Source organism: Nomascus leucogenys, chromosome 22a (assembly GCF_006542625.1).
Source record: "Nomascus leucogenys isolate Asia chromosome 22a, Asia_NLE_v1, whole genome shotgun sequence".
Lineage (NCBI taxonomy): Eukaryota > Metazoa > Chordata > Mammalia > Primates > Hylobatidae > Nomascus > Nomascus leucogenys.
Window position 1 is genome coordinate 89440922 of NC_044402.1, and position 22269 is coordinate 89463190.

A 22269-nucleotide genomic window follows, 5' to 3' on the forward strand; every position below is an offset into this window, starting at 1 on the left:
ATATGTAGTAAGCAGAATTGTGAAACCTGAGACAAGGAAAATGGAGCATATTATTAGAAAAGCCTCCTAATAAATCATGCAATTTTCTATTTCTATTCATAGAAGCCACTAATAAAATGTACATAAACATTAGAAATGTGTTTGTATATGGAAATCTATCACCATGTGCACTAAACCACAATCCCCATCACAGAAGAGTCTTCTTTTTAACTGACACTTCAGGTGCAAGGAAAAAGCCTAATAAGTGCTCATTAAATATTTGTGGAAGAAGAAAATGATATAATCAAATTATCTTTCAGAAACAAGACATGCATTCTCAGACCATCATGCGTTTATTGAGCAGCAATTTTAAACCATTTTAAAACACCGAGATCACTATGACACTTACTTTTGGGCCATCAGGACCATGTCCTCCAGCCATTCCCTTCTCACCAGGGAGTCCAGTTATCCCAGGTTCTCCTCTTTCCCCAGGATTTCCTCGTTCTCCCTAGCACAAAATTGGGATGTCAAATAATCTCAATACTTGATCTAAAAATAGGTTAAAATGTTTCTGAGAAATGGCTTCTACTAGGGAAAAATTTGGAAATGAGACATTACTAAATCTCAATTTTCTAATTTAGTGATAAGAAATAAATTTGAAGTAAGGATATGCTAGTTTCATAGCACAAAATATTTCTCACAAAATTGATTTTTATCCAGTCAAAGAATTTATAGGTTAAAATAAATCCCAATTTAAGATTTTAAAAGACACCTTTTAAAACTGAAGCCAGTGGGAAACAAAATTAATCATGAAGATTAAAATACTTACTCTAGGTCCTAACGGGCCGACTGCTCCGGGGTCTCCAGGAACACCCTATAAACACATTTTTTTTTAATGGAACAAGAGCTTTGAGTTCAGGCATTTATCAGAAAACTTTCCAGTTCATACACCTAGTTTCTATTAATGTGCCATTAGAAGGCTGCATAAGCCAACAATTTAAAGAAAGAAAAGTACATACATTTTTACAAATGAGGGAATATTACATGTTTTAGATGAAAACATTTTTCCAAAAGCTTTGTATTATACCTGAATGTTTGATTTTTGGCAATGAGAACATGCAAAATACTATTTCACAAAGATAGAGCATTAGTTTTCTAGAGGCAACAAAATACATGCTAAATGTCTTTTTTTAAACTAATGGAAGATGAAAAAGTTTAAATAAAGAAAAGTTATATAAAAGGGCTAAAGAGTTGATCTTTTAAATAGAACCAATTCAATTCTACTCAATTAAGTAAATCTTTCTTGAGCCTATAATATGGACAAAGCACTCTACTAGGTATTGTGGGTTCAAACCAGTGCAGTTATGTCTAAATTAAAAGTTTGTTTGTTCTTACATAAAAGAAAGTTTGTCAATTTGAAATTTCTTTCTTTGATAAAGATGATAACTTTGTCAAATAGGCCTCCAATCTTATTCTCCGAAATGGACTGTCCTCATTGTGGCCTGATCTCCCTAAAAGCCCAATCTGATCATATTACTCCTTTCTTAAAAACCCTTCTTTTTTTTTTTTTTTTTTGAGACGGAGTCTCGCTCTATCACCCAGGCTGGAGTACAATGGTGGCATGATCTTGGCTCACTGCAACCTCCACCTCCTGGATTAAAGTGATTCTCCTGCCTCAGCCTCCCAAGTAGCTGGGAATACAGGCATGTGCCACCACGCCCAGGTAATTTTTGTATTTTTAGTAGAGACGGTTGGCCAGGCTGATCTCGAACTCCTGATGCCAAGTGATTCACCTGCCTCAGTCTCCCAAAGTGCTGGGATTACAGGTGTGAGCCACTGTGCCCAGCCTAAAAACCCTTCCTTAGCTTCCCATTACTCTAATGATGAAGAACAAGTTAGAATCAAATTAAAACCCTCCATACTCAGGCCCCTGAGTCACCCTGCAGCCCCCTTTCTATTTTCCTCAAATCACATTACCCACTCTGATTTGTAAGCTTGTCTCATTTCCTGGAGGTTTTTCCTATCTTCCCTCCTTCATCGTTACCATCATTCATCTCTCAGATATCATAAAAGATATTACTTTGTCTGGAAAACCTTTCCTAAACCCCCCAAGTCTTATTTAGGTGCATCTTTTTTGTTTCCATAAACATAGTACCTCCCCTATTATAGCATTTAGAGCATGCTATTATTGTAATTGTCCTATACTCTCTGAATCCTACTATACTATAAGGACAACAAGGTCCAAATCCATTTTGTTCAGCTGGTTCAGGCCAGTGCTTTGTAGAGGCAAGCACACAGAGTGTTCAGCAAATATTTATTAAATGATTAAATGAACAAATGAATCATTCAAAGAAAAATAAATAAATCTATGTGCCAGGAAAACGACAGAATAAAATTGTTAGTATTTGTTCATAACTGTTTATATAAAGTGGTTAAGAACACATCTTGGGAAGCAGATGACCTGGGTTCAAATCTATAAACTGTGTGACTTTGGGAAAGTTATCTAATATCTGTATGTCCCATTTTCCTCATCTATAAAATGGAGATAATGATAGTACCTAGTACATAGGGCTGCTTTGAGAACTCAAAGAGATAATGTATGTAAAGGAAAGCACAACAGAGCCTCACGCATAAAAAGTGATAATTGAGCCACCAATGTATAGTGTTGCCATTATTATTATTTAAACACTTACTTGATCACCTGGCTTTCCACCTTCTCCAGGAGGCCCTGGAGGACCAGGAAGCCCCTAAAACAAAAGTAAGAAAATAAAATTGTGAATCTGTGAAAGTTTAACAGGCTACCAGTGTTAACAGTTTACCTTTTACAATTCATGGAGTCTCCAAGACTGTATTTTCAATGAAAATGTATTGTTCAGACATTTTAAGCAAAAAAAAATTGTTCAGAAGCATTAAAAAAAACTACCAACAAAACACAAAAGCTAGTCAATTTATAGGATTGTATTTTCATCTGCACACCACTTAGCAAAAAAAGAGATAATGTAACAGGAGTTTCTTCATATTTATAGAGTTTTTATGGCTCTGTGAACAATATTTTAGACTGCTGGAATATTATTTAAAGTCAGTCCAGAAAGTTTTTTTTACAAATTATGATCATCCTCCTATTAAATAATGTACATACTGATATATGTAGATAAACTATGAAACTTTGCTCAATAAAAAATTCTTGTCACTGTGCCAATAAAACTAAATCAGCCTTAAAATGGTTTAATAAACTTTGTTGAGCTATTAGAAACATTTTATTCCTGATATCTTTTTATTACTTTTTTGTTATTTTTTATTTGTTTTGTTCATAATTTGCAGGTTTGATCAGTTTTTTTAGAAGTCCATTCCTTTACTTTGAACAAAAATGTTCGATTTTATCCAAATGTCTATACTATCTACTGAAAGAGGGATGACTTTTTGAAAATTGTAGAATTTCAAATCTTCTGACCATATATATATATATATTTTTTTTTAAAAAAAAAAAGCATTTTAGTAAATGGAAGATGAAATGGAAAACTGAATTAGTGCATACCTGAAAACCTGTGGGGCCTGGAGGTCCTTGTTCTCCTCTTTCACCAGCTAGACCCTAAGTTGTGAAGGAGAAAATAATTGTGAATATAACCAGATCTTTGTCTGCTTCCTCTCTATGTGAACCACTAGAAGTACTGATATTTATTTGTACTTCTTCCAATCACATGTTTTTCTCTTTAGCCAGGTAATAAACTAGTATTAATAGTAATCAAATGGTATTGTTTGAAGTCTCTGGAGGCGAGAAAATATCTACTAAAGCCAGTGACTGATAACATGTCTTTATTTTTTGATCCAAACTTAAATGTCTGGAGCCAATTGTAAACTTCTGGGGAAATTGGATTGAATATAGGAAAACCCATTACTTTTGTATATATAATCTAAAAACATAATATTTTTATTATAGTTTATTTCTGAATGTCTTAAGGTTTATCAAGACTTCAAAAACAGAATGACTAAAGAAAGCAAAGCTAACATTTTAGAAAGATTTAAACTGCCCCACCCCAAAACAAATATGCCAAAATATTTCTGATAAACACTTCATTTTAAAATCCTAAAATGAAAATAGACCTCGAAGAATAAGTATTATTCCTTTTACCTCCTAAAAAATACCTTAAATAATTTTTTTTTTTTTTTTTGAGATGGAGTCTTGCTCTGCCACCCAGGCTGGAGTGCAACGGCGTAATCTTGGTTCACTACAACCTCCGCCTCCCGGGTTCAAGTGATTCTCCCACCTCAGCCTCCTGAGTAGCTGGGATTACAGGCACACGCCACCACGCCTGGCTAATTTTTGTATTTTTAGTAGAGACAGGGTTTCACCATGTTGGCCAGGCTGGTCTTGAACTCCTGACCTCAGGTAATCCACCTACCTTGGCCTCCCAAAGTGCTGGGATTACAGGCGTGAGCCACCATGCCCGGCCTTAAATAAATTTTTATGAGATGCATTATTGAGAGAAGGTATATAATTGAGTATTTAAATATTTTAAATAAAATATTTTATAAAATATTTGTTACACACTATTTTCCTCAGTTGATATAGTCTTTGACTGTGACATATAAAAACCTTTGCAGTCAGACTTTTAAAGAAGTTTAAAGTAAAAAGATCAATCATTATATTTAAAAAGGCAGAAGACATTGTATCACAGAAATCAAAAGAGAAGTTATAACAGAAATTCTTCATTCCCATACATTCTTACTCACTTTCCCTGAAACTTATGCATAAGTCTTGAACAAACATCATTGAAAAATGCAATGTGTATATATATATATATATATATACACATATATATGCATATACATATATACATATGTATATATATATTCTCACACACACACAAAAAAAATCACATACCGGCGGGCCCACAGGACCAGAAGGACCAACTTCACCATCTTTTCCAGGAGCTCCCTAGTATCACACACAGATATTTGTGAGCTGAGTCCATGAGAATTTAAATAGTACATACATTATTTTTCTTTAGCAGAAAATGTATATTTACCCTCTGCCCAGGAACTCCAGCATTTCCTGCTTCTCCAGGTTTCCCAGGGTCACCCTAAAGAATAAATGAAACTTTTGTATAATTCCTTCAATTTGTCAAAAACACACCTCCTCCAAATGAGGATCATGATGAGGTGGCCAACATATTATACACTGTACTCACACTGCTACCTTTGGGGCCTGGAAGGCCCATGCTCCCAGGCTGCCCTCTGATTCCTATGGAGCCTGGAGGACCTGGACGGCCATCTTCCCCTGGAGCCCCCTGTGGAATTGACAGGAGCCATGTAAGTTTCATGTAAGTTGTTTCTAAATACAGCATCACCCAAAGTGTCACTTACCTTTGCTTACTATTATGTTACATAAATTTTAAACTATCTTGCATTTTCATGTTAAAGAATCAGGACAGTTGAATGGGTTTTTTAAAAACACTGAAGTATTTTAAGTAACTAGAAGAGAGATTTTATTCTTATTCTAGACATAAGCTTCCTCATGATGTCTCCTGACAATCATATTAATAGGGGAAATCTTTCTTCTTTCATTTACTCTGGTTTGCAGTAATGAAAATTCAGGACTTCTATTTCACATTGCAGGACAAGGAAAGATCTTAGAATATATAAGTTGTCAAAATTCATACCTACTTATCTCTTAAACATATAAAATTAAAAGGATATAAAAATGAGAATATTGCTAATAGACAAATTTCACCAATATTAAAAACTATATCATTTTAACTTTTTCACTGATGTCAGGCAGGGAAGCAATTCAATTTCAAATATTTATCTTAGTAAAATTTGATCTACATTTTTGTCAACTTGAAAATAGATACTAAGAATATGCTTCCAGAAGTTGTTATAAATATGTCAATATGACCAGCATCCACATAATCAAAAACATTAACCTAAATAAATATCATTTAAGTTGCATGTCTATTGAAAAATATTAGTGGTTGTGGACTTCTGTTTAAATTACTTACCAAAGGTCCAAGTTTTCCTTCAGGACCTTGAACACCAGGATTTCCTGTCAAACCCTGAAAATAAAAAAGCAACTGTCAGTTTGTTGCTGATCTGCAGTTGAAGTAAAGATTCTCAAGAGTAAAAATAGTGTTGCATTTTTGTCAACTGAATAGAATGACATTTCTGTAAATCAAATTTTTAAGTGATGTATTGTTAAAATAAAATTTTTCAGAATTTCTCTGCCAAAATTACTTTTTTGCTATATTGCTATAAAAGCATATTTACGAATATTTATAAATTCTTTACTTGCTGACAAGTAAAGTTATAAAATTTGACAAACAGGATTTTTTTCTCATGCCAAGCGATAAAGCTATTAATACATACTGCTTTGAGAGAGACTAAAAGTTACCGTGTTTTCTATATATGATAAAAATAACAAACCAGTATTTTTTAAAATAATGAATTGGATCAAAACCGTAAAAACAAAGAAATGTTCTAAACTGTAAAAACCAACTAAATTTAAAAACAAACAAACAAAAACCTGATCAATGCATGCTCAGGAGCACTTCTCCCAACTGATGTAGCAAACACTTGCTACATTCTTACCCGAGCACCTGGAAGCCCAGGTTCCCCTGGACGTCCTGGATCCCCCTGGCTTCCTTTGGGTCCTGAAGAACCTACAGGACCCCGTTCTCCTTGAGCACCCTGTACCAAGGTAAAGCAGATGCATGAAGAAAAAGAGTATAGAAAAACAAAAGCAAGCAGAAGTAAAATTAATGTTTTACAAATCAAGGCACTAATATAACATACAAATCAAGGCACTAATATAACATAAAATTTTGTCACCACATTCCTCCAACTAGCATCCTTCCCCCCATGCCTCTTAATACAGGAATTACACAAGAGAGGATTGGGGTTAGGCCTGGTATCTGTATCCATCTCCTTTCTGGATCTGAGCCTATGCAGGCCATAGCTAGATCACAGTGCTGAAAAATGGCATCTTCTGGAGCACCCCCCACGTAAGTATCAACATTGACAGGGCAACCTCACCTTTGGCCCAGGTAAACCATCAGAGCCTGGAAAACCACGATTGCCAGGAGCACCCTACAAATGACCAAAATGTGATTCTTAATTGTTATTGATATTTTTGCAATATGTAATGAATAGGTGATTTTTATTTTTAGTACTATAAAGTTTTAGCAGCCATCATCAAGCCAACATGGCTATAGATATGCATAAGAAAAATCTGACTCGATGGAAAACATTTAAAATTTTGAAGAATATGTAAGTACTGAGCCAAATAATTCCTCAAATCAAGAAATATTCTGTACTTTGGGAGGCCAAGGCAGGCAGATCACCTGAGGTCAGGAGTTCAAGACCAGCCTGGCCAACATGGTGAAAACCTGTCCCTACTAAAAATACAAAAATTAGCTGGGTATAGTGGCAGGTGCCTGTATCCCAGCTACTCAAGAGGCTGAGGCACAAGAATTTCTTGATCCTGGGAGGCAGAGGTTGCAGTGAGCCAAGATGGTGCCACTGCACTCCAGCCTGGACAACAGAGCAAGACTCTGTCAGGAAAAAAAAAAAAGGAAGGAAGGAAGGAAATATTCTAATGATTCATAGTAAAATTAAATAGAGAAAACTGATATCTAGAGATGAGAGGCATAGGTACTATCTATAGCAATTAAAATGTCAACAATGACATGTATTAATGACATTTTTGTGAAACGTTTTGCATTCTCCAAAGTGCTAGATAAATGTGAGATTATTGTTCTTCTTTTCAGACCTGTCTCAATGTGCTCCAGTCACAGCTACCTCTTCTGGTCTTTAAAATCACCAGGTCCTTTCTGCCCTCCTAGCTTTGCATTTGCTTTTTCCTCTGCTAAGAATGTTCTTCCTTCCAAGTTTTCTACTGGTTTATCATCATCTTCAGGTCTCAGCTAAAATGCTATCTTCTCAGAGGATCCTCTTTCCTAACCACCTAATCTAACATTACAACACTGACATATATGTGTAGTTACTCTCCAACGTGTCATGCCTTTATTTAGTGTGTGTATGGCACTTTTTAAAGTGTGTACATATATTTTTATTTACCTGTTGACTTGTTTATTGTTTACCTCTCCACTAAAACAAACAACTATTTACTAGTCTCCACATGAGGACTAGGACCATAGCCTTCTTGTTCACTGATCTAATTCCAAGCACAGATGGCTCAAATTTGCATAGACTAGTGATTTAACCAACATTAGTTGAATGTATGAATAATGATTAGTCAGTTGGCTCTTTCTATTTGCACATAATTGTACTGAACTATGCAAGGAACCTGCAAGCATTTCTCTTAACTCTTCTAGTTTTCCTTACTATTCTTAGACTTACACACATAATTCCCTCACAACTATAAGAATGTGTTGTATTACTTAAATTTACCCTTTCTCCCACTGGCCCTGGAGGACCAACTGTTCCTGGGTCACCTCTGGGACCTCTTTTGCCTTCTTCACCAGGTGGGCCTATTGGACCCTGAATACCATGTGGCCCCTGTTAAAAACAGAAGGACAGTTACCAGAAAGACCCATTCAACCAGTGAATTATAGTTGGAAGCCTAATTTAACGAAGTCAGTCACAAATTTTAAAGTATATGGAATAATGAGATATTTTCTTCTCAAGCTATTATAATTCTCATTATTATTTTAAACCCTTTAGCATTTTGAGCTGTACACTTCCAGACAATACTATGTTCTTCCTATCATTAAAACAATGAAACCTTACTGGTTCCCCTTTTGGGCCAGCTTCTCCTTTGAAACCTGGAACTCCTGGATCACCCTGAAAAAAAAATATTGATATTTGTAAGAACCAGGACATTTAGCTAGTCCAATCTGCTCAAATTAGTTACAATAAATAGGCTTTAAAAATTCTCTCCAGTTGAGTCTGTTTTGCATCAGTAGTATAATATAATCATTTTTAAATGAATGCATGTGAATATGTTAATATGTGTAAATTTTTATAAAATTCAGTATAATTTGGAAGCCGTTTATTTAATTTATAGTGGTCTTTAAGAGATTTATTTTTAAAATCATGTTTTTTATCACGTGTAGTAGAATAAATAGAATTATTGAGTTATTATTCAAATTTGAAAATTAAAATTGGAACTATCAATGACAATTTCTATAGATAAATATATTTAGGCTGTATTTTAGGATGTGAACTTGTTTTCCCAGAATCAAAATAATTTTATATTTATGCTATATTTATTGAGAATTTAGCAACTTCAAATAGGGCATTTCACTCTTGGAATGTTCAAGGGTTTTCTGTAGGTGTGTCTTTAAATACCAATTGTAATTTAGGTTGTAAGAACTGGATTGCAAAATTCAGAACTTGGTAAAATCAAATGTGACACTAGCAACACTAATGATTTAATAAATCTGTCACCAGCACTTTAAGAGAATTTATCAGCATGACCACATTACTTGGAACAGAATTGTAAATATTTGTTTAAATATTTATTTTTATACATCAAGCTAAAAGCTATTAAGCACAACTTCTCAATGTGTTTACTTCTTATGGGTTCATCAAAATATTTTTTCTAATAAATAATTTCTGTAAAATATGAAAACATTCAATCTGACATTCAACCTGATTAATATATTTGAATCACTCTTTAAGAATAACTCCCAAGAAATAGTTGTTGAACCCATTTTTAGCCTAATTGTCTTTATAAATTCCTATTGACGCTCCATATTCCTCACATGGCTTGCATAATATTTTCATAATATTTATTATTCAATTATTCATAAAATTCTATGAGATGAACCATAAAGTTATAACCTTATTTTAAATAAAAGAACACTAAAATTTAACATACTGCAGTAATGTTCCACTTAGAATTTAAACATCTAAGTTGTACCTCAACATTTAGGTTTCACTTCACAAAGACTCCCATCTTCCCACATTTGGATAAGTCACGTTATCTATGTTTCATTGCATCACATTACATGTTATTACTCTTGGTGCTCTTAGTTAGATCACACTAAAGGATGATAGTTCTTTCGAAGGTCATTACCGGTTGGCCTCGAATTCCCTGAGGACCAGTGCTACCCTGAGGTCCTGGAGATCCAGGAGGCCCTGCCGAGCCAGGAGGACCAGAGGTACCCGGAGAGCCCTATTAAACAGCAAGAGTGATGTGATAAGTAGAGATACAGGTAGCAGTCTGGGGCCAATGTCTAAAGAATCATGCCCATTTGAGCTTCACATGGCATAAATGCAGTACTCACCGTTGGGCCTTTGGCACCAGGAGTACCATCAGTTCCTACTGCACCCTAAAAGGTACATTAAAAGTATGTGATGAAATATTAAGCAATATCTAGATACAAATGTGGTAGTATACAGATGTCGGGCCATCTTTAAAAAGGAAGTAGAAGCGTTTTTTAAAAATCAACCACCATTATATCATAAAAATTACTTTTTCGACTAATTCTCTTTTACATAAAATAGGTAAAACTTACAGAGTTGACAAGAGAAATATATTTCTTCACAGTTGTAAGCACTCATTTAGAATTCAGAGAATATATTAAATTTTATATTTCGAAATAGCTAGAAAAAGAGGACTTAAAATGTTCCCAACACATAGAAGTGATATATGCTCAATGGGATGGATATCTTAAATATCCTGACTTGATTATTACACATCTTAGGCATATAACAAAACATTACAGGTACCCCCTAAATCTGTACAAATATTATGTATCAATAAAAAAAATAGGTTGAATTTGTTCTGATGCTACAAGAAATGTCCAGCTTTCTGGGCTGGTTCTTAAGTATGCTAGAAACTTACAGGAAGACCTGGAGAGCCAACTGGACCTGGGGGCCCAGTTTCACCTCTCTGCCCCTGAGGACCTTCAGGGCCTCGCGCCCCTGTAGGACCTGCTTCTCCCTAAAAGGGTACAAAGGGAAATGTTAATTTAAGAAAAATACGAGAGTGGCATTGTACAAAGTTGACCGCTTATTTGGAATTTTACATTTGAAACCCAAATATTTAAAGAGGCCATAGAGGATTACAAGAGATGTGTGCCCAACCAAGCTTAAGGAGTGCACTCACTTTCCCACTTCCTTCTTAAGGGATGACGCTGGTGGCCTCTTCACTAGGAATATTCTCCATATCCAATCTCCAGCTGAAGAAGCCCTACACCAGGGTTAGCTTAAGTTCCCTCTCCTCTGAACCTCCACAAAATCTGAAATTTTTCTTACCACATCTATCAGAATTTACACTTATTACATATCAAACAGTTAAGATAATCTAAGTTCATAAAGAAAAACTAGAAACAGCCCTACACCTCAGCAGGCACACGGAGTCTACTCAAAGAATAAGATAGGCTTAAATATCTTTTATTTAAGATATTTATCAAAGAATAGATATTCTTAAATCTGCATGGTTTACTTTTAATATGTTCTTACATAAATACTCAGGTTATTCAAACCCATTTCCATATAAACAGTGTATATATTCAGACTCTTTAACACAAATCAAATGAAGGAGAAAAACTGACCGACCCACTGTTCTTAAAGAGGTTGTTTCTGTTCAATGTATTAGTCTAGCAATTTACTACAAAATTAAAGCTTCATGCAATCATTAGAGGATAAATCATATTATTTTCCAATATTTATAAAACAACCTAATACCAGCTAAAATGTGCTGCAAGATTCAGACAATAGTTTTTCAAATCTGTGAGACTCACCGTAAAAAGTCTATATAAAATTTCATATCATCATTACAGAAGAAGAAATTGTTTCCTTGCTATATAAGCAATATAACAAATAATATTTCAGAGTATAAGATTTGAGTTGTAAAAATTCAATTCCACTGACCTTCAAGAAAGCATTTATCAGTAAAGTGAAAAACATCTGGGCTACAACTTTATTTAAGTCTAATAAACTTCATTTTTGGCAGCCTTATAAGCAAAATGCCATCTATTTTTAAACCAAAGAAACAACACTTCTTTGATAAGAATTAAAAGACACTTTTAAAAATGCAACATTAAGAGCAGAGTGAAGTAGTTAAGGTAACTTAATAGCTCCCTTTATTTCAAGCCAAGATAGTGAGTCCAGCTGGCAAACAAAAATGCCTAGTTGAGTTTTAATTCATATAAACAATAACTTTTAGCACAAGTTTTTCCCATGCAATGTTTGGGACATACTTACACTAAACATGTATTCTTTGCTCATCTGAAATTCAAACTTAACTTGGTTTCTGTATTTTATCTGGCTTATTATGTACCTATGTGGATCTAATCCTAAAGGGGCCTGGGAAACTAAAATTCTAAGCCTTAGGAATCTCATCAGTATCAGTAAAGCATATTGAATCTCTGTTTCACTTCATTGAAATACAAAGAACTGGATTTGGAAGTTTATTCTTTAGTCAGAGAGCAGAGACCATGGCAGAACTTTGTAGAAAAAGCAGGATCCTGTCCAAAAACAAAGATCCAGGAATTTTATGGTGGAGAGAAGCAGGAAGGAAAACACAGAAAATTTCTAACAGAAACAGTTTTGCTAGATGCTTTTTATTAAGCAGTTTTCAGTAGCCAACAACTAGTACCACAAACACCCAGGAGGAGAGAGAAGTAACCAGAGTGAACGGTTGTGTAAACTATGATTGCTAGTGAAGTTAAAGTAAATCCCATGAAAGTTGCAGTATAAACCTCTTTCTGCTAATTCATAGATTTGTGAGTATTTCCTTAACCAGAACTCAATTTGGGGACGGAGGGTCTCACAAAAAGAGGGAAGGGATTTTGCATGTTTTGATAGGGGTATATAGAGAGTCTGGGCCAGAGTCTGTGATAGCGACATTATTAGGACTTCAGGGAGCAGATCAGATTCACAGGAGAACCCAAGAAGATCCCACCCACTTGAGTTCACAGTGAGTTCTCAGTGAATGCAGGGAAAACAATTAAGGCACCATTTTAAAGCAGCAGCATCCCCATAGCACAGTGTTTGAATATGTCATTAGAGACAGCCTACAGAATAATTTGACTTGATGATTCTCACATTTTCAAGGAGTATCTGAAATGTTAGCTACAGACATTTTTCTTCTGGTTTGTTTCTAAGTTTAAATCCAATTTGAGTAGCACAACTAATAAGAAGCATGAACCTACATTGAGGGTGTCCTCTGCATCAGGCCCTATGTGACGGGTTTACGTAGATGGTGTCACTTAATCCTCAACAAAATTCCATGAGAAAACAAGGTTTGGAGGGGCCAGGTGACTGTCCGTGACCGCAGTCATTTTTGTACAGCATAATCTTGTGCATAATCTCTTCAGGATTAAGAAAGTCTTTGCCAAAGGGAAACATGGCCTCAGGGGGAATCAGATGTGTTATATTGCTTACAATTTGAAAGAGGTGTTCTGAATTAATTCACCAGTTTATCTAATGTAATCCTAATGTCCATCTAATGTCATCCTTGAATTTATCCCAAAGTACTGAGAGAAAGAACCAATTGTGACTTACTACAAATGTTAAGTCATCCCACAGAATACTTTAATCCATCCCACATGAAGAGCCAAATATTCTCCATGCCCACTCCTTTAATGGCTGCATAGAATTGGGTTAGGGGGCTGAGGAAGTGCAGAATGATAACAAATGTTGGGTGAAAGAACAGCCTTTTGACAGCATCTAATTTATTTTAACCTCCTATTGTTTGGAACATTCTGCTGTTTATTACTTCCAGGTACTCTATTCAAGAATAGAAAATAGAGTTCCAATTCAGTTTAAAGCTCCTATTCCTTATAGTTGTTTTGATTGGCTGGCATTAGAGTCCTAACATATCAGGTTCTTTGATATTATAAGGGTACAATTATAAGTAATTCTCCTTTAATTATATTTATACAGTTAATTTTGTTTTTTCATTTATCTTTTTCCATGTAATAACGAAAAATGAGCATACTCTAGGCTCTTTCCTTAGTTAAAAGTAACTTCCACACTTTCCAATTAATTAAATGTCATTCTTCACTTTGGGACTCATGTAATCATGTAGCATTAAATACTGTATATTAACATTAACATCTTACCTTCATTCCAGGATTTCCTGGAAAACCAGAAGAGCCTGGTATCCCAAGAGGACCCTATTAAAAGAAACCAGAAAAGTAATCAGACATGTATTCAGTTAGTATATAATTAGGTCATTTTTTAGAGTTTCGTGTCATTTTGTATTTGACACATAAGAATAACCTGCCTTTCACTTTAAAATTACAAAGATAATAGTCTAATTTCATTATAAGTACCTTCAACATCAGTCTAAAGTAATGCTAAAAGACATATCCAAGGTATTAAATATAATTGGATTACTCAAATAGCATATAAGATTAAGTCAATCACAAACATAAAGTGTTTCAAACAATTGCCTCTTGAGAGATGTACTTTCTTTGTGTTAATCAAATAATATAGTTTTTAGAAATTTATATTTTATATCAAAATCTAGTACTTCATTCTATAAAAATGATGCTTCAGAACCATCTGGAGGCCAGGCGTGGTGGCTCATGCCTGTAATCCCAGCACTTTGGGAGGCCAAGGCAGGCAGATCACCTGAGGTCAGGAGTTTGAGACCTGCCTGGCCAACATGGTGAAACTCAGTCTCTACTAAAAATACAAAAATTAGCTAGGTGTAGTGGCTGGAGCCTATAATCCCAGCTACTTGGGAGGCTAAGGCAGGAGAATTGCTGGAACCTGGGAGGTGGAGGTTGTAGTGAGCTGAGATCAGGCCATTGTACTCCAACCTGGAGTGAGACTCCATCTCAAACAAACAAACAAAAAAACCATCTGGATATTTTAGAGAGGTTTTTCAGGCAATAATAAGTGGATGTTTATATTACCCTACATTTGGGAAGGCATGCATAGAATTTAAACCATTGATTAAAAGACTAAATTTAAAAGAAGTGAGTATAAGAGGAATTCTAGTACAGATTACTCTGACTCTTCAAGGATTGTACTTTAATCCCATCAGTTTTGAATTAATAGAAGCCCTTTCAAAGTATACTTATTTTTTCATCCTATGTTTTGTTTCCAACTTATGAGAAACAAGGAAAAGATCCTTGGGGCAAATGATTTCAATTTCTATAATTATACTTTACTTTTGGCTAATAGCTTTAAATTTTTTTTTTATTTTATGATCGTTCAGTCTTGGCCCATGTTGATCATGAATATTTCCTACAATACTTTCTCTCTTTCCCTCATAATATTTTCTTTCCTTGGTGTTTTGTTAGCATAATTTACCTTGTAGAGCTTGACTCAATTTTTCCTGTTGCAGCAAAATAAAATTGTTCCATGGACTATTTATTTAGGAGCATTTTCAGTAACACCTTTGTGCTCAATTACTACATTAAAAAATGGCCATAGAAAACATTTTATAAATATATTTGTGCTATTATAAAACACCACTTTTCGGTTTCCTGCAACAGCTATCCACATTGATGATCCTGTGAAATCATCTGTAGAGCTTTAAAAAATACTGATTTCTGAGTCTACCTCTAGAGATTACATTTAAATTGGATTGGACATTAATATTTTTAAGTTTCCAGGTAATTCTAACGTACAGCCAAAGTTGAGAACCACTAATTTCATGACAAACAGATAAAGTTTACTACACGATGCCTACAATATGAGTATGTACAGTTTACTAGCAACCAGTGTTAATCATATATGAAATAATTTATTCTAGATACCATTATATCTTCCTTTTAAAAGTCAGGGCACCACTACTGAAGTCACATAATTTGATGAGAAAAGCACATGTATAATAAGTTGCTCTAAAGTTCAGAAAATAACTTTATGTCTTGAAGCGCTTTTTAAAAATTAAATTAGTTTTGTTTTGCTTGTAGAGATATAATTTAAGTGTCCTTGACCAAATAATAGTAGAGACCTTGATCCACAGCACTGTTACAATTAAAATCTACTTCAGCTCCACATATCTCTTAGGATCCTTTGTACCTCTGGGTAACTCAGCAGTTAATGAGCAGCAGTTGAGGCTATTCACATGGGAGAACTATTGCAAGTAACAGAATTTTAAAAAGGTAATATGTTTGAGATGTGTCAAATTTAAAATATTTGCCTCTGTTTATAATTTATATTTGATTATTTGTTTATAATTTACAGATGATTCTTTAGTCTTAGCCATCTTCATTTCATCATCCACATTACCAGAGATGATCTTTCTGGTCATAAAGTTCCTATGTTTAAAATCTCTGAATGATCTCACATTAATTACTACAGAAAAGAGCTCAAAAACCCTTTAAGTGGGTAAGTAAGTATAGCTCTTTACGATCTAGATCTAGTTATAAGTATTCAGATTTTCATCTTCAAGTGTGAATTAAAGGTTCATAGTTACAGAGGATTACCTATGAAATAGTGCAAGATGGTCTGAAGCAAAATACAATAGCCTTGTGCCCCAAAAAGCACAATGTACAAAATATTGGTACACACTGAGACCTCATCATTTCTCATTCCATGTTACATTTTTACTCCCACAGCTGTATTTATTGCCTGTATGTTAAAAATTTCCAAAACTACATTTGAAATTCAAATTTCTATCCTGAGCTCCACTCTTGCATATCTAATCACAAAATTGAATTCATTTATTCCCATTCTAAACTCAAACCCACAAACGGTATTCTGTTCCTCTTTCTTTATTTCCAATTTCAGATAAATTACATCATTCATCAAACACTTTAAACCAGAAATCTACTGGGCCATGTCCATGAGAGATCTTAGCTCATTGACATGCAGTCGGCCTCTGTTACTACCATAAGAACTTTAGTTCACATCTTTGTAATTTCTTTCTGGAATTATGTCAGTGGTATTCAAACTCGTTCTTTATTCTTAGCCATCTTCATTTCATCTTCAACATTACCAGCAGATTATCCTCTGGTCATAATGTTCCTATGTTTAAAATCCCTGAATGATCTCACATTAACCACGATAGAAAAGAGCTCAAAAACCATTTAACATGGTAAGTATAACCCTTCATGATACAGCTCCTGCTTCTCAATCCAATTTTACCTTCCTAGAATTTTCTGAGCCCACTGTGTTTTGTCATCTATCTGTCCTATGGAGAGTGCTATATTCTTGCCCATTTTATATATTAAATACTTATCTTTCAGGACTTGGCTTGAAAGTTGTTCCCGTACCTGAAGTTGTATACTGTATTATGGAGTTAACAATTATGTTATACAACAATATTAATATCTCTCTCTTCCTTAATAGAACAGTTTTGAAGAAGTACTATGTGTCCATCAGCTTTTTATTCCAAGTGTCTGGAACGTGGTGAGTGCTCTGTAAATGTTTTTGAATGTACAAATGGAAGAATGCATGAATAAATTAATGAATTAATATGACAATAATATAACTCACCATTGGTCCAGGTTTTCCAGGCATACCATGTGCACCTCGTTGACCCTAATTAAGAGAAAAAGAGACAAGACAGGATAAGATTACATTTTAGACTATATTTTCTCATAATTTATTTGCCTTATAAAAAATTTCCATGTTGCAAATTGAAGAATAAATATTAAAGTTAACTGACAATAACCCTCACTCAGTTAATAGCAATATAAATACATTTACACAAGCTGATATGGTAGTCATAAATGCACCTATCCTTATAGCAGTAAGAAATAAAATCAAGATTGAGAAAATGAAACTGGTTAAAACGATTCTTTTTACTTTAATGTATCATCTTCTAACATATGAACTCAGAGACAATGAAAATTTGAACACCTCAATATTCTTAATAGCCAGATTAACTCAGAGAAGCAATGTCCAGAAAATAAAACACACAGAGAGATAAATTAAGTTATAGTGAATTCTGTAGGTTTCACCCAGAGCTCCCTTAAGTACTGAAGTATTCATCCTGTCATCTGGAAATATAACCTGCTGATGGCTCACTATTGATACATTCCCTAGGAATTGCCCTCAGCTAAGGGGAATTAGCTCTCTCAAGATTGTGCTCTTTCCCTGGTCAATGCAGGAATACAAAGCATCGGCCCTTATTTGAGACAAGTCTGCAAGAGCCATCTCAGCTCCATAGTTCCCCTGAAATTGACTGAGATCTCTGTTGCAATTGCAACACGATTCAATTTCTCCCTCTGACAAACCCTGCTTTTATTCATTCCTTCTTTCAAAAATACAGTTTCTGAGAGTACTCACCAATAAATTTCCTGTACTGTATACAAGTCACTTTTTTGAGGCTGTTTCCTAGGAAAGCTGACCTAAGACCCTAAGACCATTGATGCCAGAGTGGTTACAAGAAAGCAAACTCTAAAATGGGATTTGTAAGCTGGATTTCCCACTGGTCAGCTGGTGACAGTCGGAGTATGAATCACCCTTGGCATGCTGTGATGGCACAATGGTAAATATTGTCACCAATGGTGAACAGAGATATTTTAAGGGAATGGGCTAGCAATGCAATATCTCGGGCATTTGAGAAGAATTAAGAAAATAACAATTATAAAGCTGATGGAATTGCATGGGTCTTGTATAGTGCATCTGTTGGAGAAAGACATTAAAAGGCTGATGGTGATTAATCACCAATGTAAGACTCCTTGGCAGTATTTTTTAAAATTCTCATCTGCAACCAGAGAGAAGAAAAAGCTGAATATCAGGCCAAGCACAGGGCTTAATGCAAGACTATGAGAGCTCTTAGGATGGTTGAATTCTCAAACCTAGAAAGTCTGTTATGTCATGGTCAGGGTCCTGGATTGGGAGGAGTCAGACTCTGAGATTTGGCAATAGGATATGTGGGACAACACACTGAAGAACTTCAGCTGGGCCCGGTGACTCATACCTGTAATTCCAGCACTTTGGGAGGCTGAGACAGGAGGATTGCTTGAAGCCAGGAGTTTCAGACAAGCTTGGCCAACAATGTGAGACCCTGTCTCTACAAAAAAAATTAGCCAGGAATGGTGGCATGCACCTGTAGTCCCAGCTATTTGGGTGAGAGTATCGCTTGAGCCCAGGAGTTCAAGGCTACAGTGAGCTATGATTGTGCCGCTGCCCTGTAACCTGGGCAACAGAGTAAGACCCTGTCCTCAACATTTAAAGGAAAAAAAAGAAATTTAAAATATCAGGTCCATCTAAAGTCACTTGGCCTAGAGAAGTGGCCCATTACCCCCATTAACAGTTGGTACTTCTCTCTTGTTGAAGATGATACCTAAGCCTCTACTTTGGAAGACAACTTAAGCCTCACTTCTGGACACCAGACCAATAACTAACACTACTCCTGATTTTTTAAAAACATATCATACACCAAAGCACCTATAAGACCTAAACATCAGGTAGAGGTGGGATCTGAGAAAGAATGTATGAGTCTTGGTCCTGAAGACACTGTATCAAAAAAACAGAATACAAAGTTGGAAAACTTTAATGATGTGGATACACTGTTTCGTGATATTGCAATTTAACACCCAACCCTGAGAAACAGTGCTAACATGGGATACAGTTCTTAGAAATGTGGGAAGAGCAATAGCCCATGCTGGGGCAGAAATGTCAGACCTCCCTTGGCAGACAGTAGAAGAAGGCACAGAGAAGTAAGCATACTATATTGATAGACGATGTTAGCCTAGATAAGCCAATAGCTGACTATATTCTATAATATTCTCTATATCCCTTTAGGACACTCTGCTTACTAAAGTGATAAAGAACGGCCTGGTGAGAGGGTCTTACACTTTCCAAATCAGGGCCCTGAATTTGGTATTGTTGAGTAGCTCTGAGTTGGTTGTCCTCTATGGGCTGGAGGTAATAGCGGAGACAGTGTAAATTTGGGATTGCTAATAGTAATGGGGATGATTGGATCTTGAAATAACAGAGGAAAGGTGGCAGTCTTTAACTCTCTAAAGCAAAGTAGGTGCAAAGTAATAAACTGTTAAGTTTGAAATATTAGTCAGCATAGCCTGATCTTCAGAGAATTGTGAAAAGAATAATTAGAATATGCCTCCTATACAGGTTCAAGTTACATAAATAGTCTGCAAGAGTATTTCTCAATCTGTATAATTAAAATGAATCAAGGACAGGTGATCAGGAGGCTCAGATCTTTCAAAGAGTGCACTCAGAGTACCCTCCTTTTAGGAGTATGAGGTAAAATGCTTGGAAGAATTCTTGGCATATAATAAGCTCTTGATAAATGTTTCCTATTATTGTAATTTTATTAGCATATGCAAGTTTTTATTTTTCTATGGACTATATTCCATGCTGTTATATGTAATCATTATTTTCTTAATTTTTGTATTAAATCTACAAATCTACTGTGGCTATATGTTAACATTAAAAGCAAAGGGAAGGTTGTTCAAGAATTCTCTGTACCTTCTTTTCAACTTTTCTGTAAACCTGACTTTATTCCAAAAGAAAAAGGAAAATAAAGGTGACCAATACTATTACTTTCATTTAAAAGGCAAGTTCAGTAAACCAAATCTGAAAATGAATTGAAATACACATCTCAGCAGTATAAGTAAAAGCAGATATACTTACAGGAGCACCCTGTGGCCCAAGTCTCCCTCTCTCTCCTGGCATTCCCCTCGGACCCTATAGACGATAGAGAAGAAATATCTCTTGAAGCACCTAATTTGAAATGTAGAGTAGTCTGACTACCCCACTCAATCCAATTGAGATTCAAGATAATTGGCCACCAAGCAGTAGTATTTCCAGGGGCAATGTTGGGTTTGAAAAACTATCCCCATGTGGAGATAAATAACCTATCACCTCTTACATAAATAGATTTCGCTTAACCTGGCTTTAATGGGCTAAATCTACGATAATCTTGATTTGATCACTGAGTACAGAAAAAGAATAAGGGCATTCAACTGTTAAGAGAAACAATGAAATGTAGGAAACCTTTTCTATTAGAAGGGCTCAACTCTCTTGTGCTTGTCTATCAGCTGGTAATCAAGATTATTTTACCAGCCAACATATGTTGTCCATTTATTTTTATTTTTCATTTAAAAATTCTTTTGTTATAATCTAAAAGGCAAGGAAATATAACCTTAGAAATTTAAGAAACAAGAAAACCAGCACATACCAGAGGACCCATGGCACCCATTGGACCAGTGGGGCCAGCTTCACCCTAAATGAGAATACATTACAGTATGAGAAGCCAACAACTGATACATCCCTTTGTTCTGTGTGTGTAATTTTAAAAGCATATTTTCAAAGAGGACATATGAAAGATGTACTTTTGATATAAGATCTCAGAATGTTGTTTTATTACCTCTTCTCAAAATGCAATAGTAGTGTAGTTTTAAAGAAATACATCTAAAATAACATTGGGGACTTAAGATTGATGGAAACTATCATAGCTAGCCATAGTAACTAGTCTCAGGAAAGGACTTATCTGGCTATGTCTGATATGTCTCAAGTAAAACTTTACAAAGCTAAAATTGATTGTAATATTCTCTTAAGATCTATTCTAGGAGACTTAGAAATAAAAAAGTTTTAAAGTCAAACGATTTTCCACATTAGGTCATGATGCTTTCCACTAAAAATTCCTTTATACTTCCTTGATGTTTTTTCTCGCTGTAGAAATACAAATAAATTTTGAGAAGAAACAATGGGCAGAAGGTCTTGGTATTAAAGCAGTACTCAATAATGGGACTAATGAACTATCTAAACCTTTTAGATATTTTTTAAAAAGAAAAATGAATGATTGTATTTTAAAAGATAGATTCATAGTGCCATCTTCATATGAAGACAACACCCATCCTACACTGGCAGACACCCAGTGCCATGGAGGCTATTCTTGGAGGCATATCAAGTCATGTCATGGTAAAGCCATTGACACTCATCTTTGAAAAATTATGTTTATTTACCTAACCATTTGTTTATAGCTCTCTCCTGCTGAATTAAGGTGGTTCTGAAAAATGTGTAAACATCTGAAGAAAAACTAAGATGCCAAAGTGAGGTTACAGTGAGATAATTATAAGATTACCTTGGAACCAGGTGCTCCAACTTCACCTTTAGGGCCTTCAAGACCTTTGTGTCCCTGAGAATAAAAACGTAGATTTGTATTTGTATCCTGCTTTTTTCAGTTCTCAAAGGCATAAAAGAAGAACCAAAAATAAGGTTGCAGAAATTGCCTTATAAAAATGAATATCAAATTTAAAGTTGTTGCTCAAAATATTTTCAAATTCTCAAACTTTTCTGAAAGCTTATTCAAGGAAAATTAGAGTTTTCACCTTTAAATAACATTTTCAGCTTGCAATGTTCTCACCCTTCAAACACTTGTGACTTCATAGAAATTTAATCTGTAGCTACAAATAAAAAACTTACAGTGGCTTTAGAGGAAAC

At 35.0% G+C, this 22269-nt stretch overlaps 1 protein-coding gene across 1 annotated transcript in view; it reads right to left on the reverse strand.

Annotated features, from left to right (window-relative positions):
• Window positions 1-22269, reverse strand: part of COL5A2 (collagen type V alpha 2 chain) — a 149365-nt gene that overhangs the window by 25465 nt on the left and 101631 nt on the right. The window contains exons 14-33 of the mRNA XM_030802717.1: window positions 21911-21964; window positions 21005-21049; window positions 20458-20511; window positions 17347-17391; window positions 14013-14066; window positions 10787-10885; window positions 10227-10271; window positions 10016-10114; window positions 8725-8778; window positions 8386-8493; window positions 7009-7062; window positions 6565-6663; window positions 5979-6032; window positions 5169-5267; window positions 5007-5060; window positions 4862-4915; window positions 3515-3568; window positions 2673-2726; window positions 809-853; window positions 389-487 (exon numbers count right to left, since the gene is read on the reverse strand). Coding sequence (XP_030658577.1) covers window positions 389-487; window positions 809-853; window positions 2673-2726; window positions 3515-3568; window positions 4862-4915; window positions 5007-5060; window positions 5169-5267; window positions 5979-6032; window positions 6565-6663; window positions 7009-7062; window positions 8386-8493; window positions 8725-8778; window positions 10016-10114; window positions 10227-10271; window positions 10787-10885; window positions 14013-14066; window positions 17347-17391; window positions 20458-20511; window positions 21005-21049; window positions 21911-21964 — 1323 coding nt within the window. The remainder of the gene's footprint in view (window positions 1-388; window positions 488-808; window positions 854-2672; window positions 2727-3514; window positions 3569-4861; window positions 4916-5006; window positions 5061-5168; window positions 5268-5978; window positions 6033-6564; window positions 6664-7008; window positions 7063-8385; window positions 8494-8724; window positions 8779-10015; window positions 10115-10226; window positions 10272-10786; window positions 10886-14012; window positions 14067-17346; window positions 17392-20457; window positions 20512-21004; window positions 21050-21910; window positions 21965-22269) is intronic.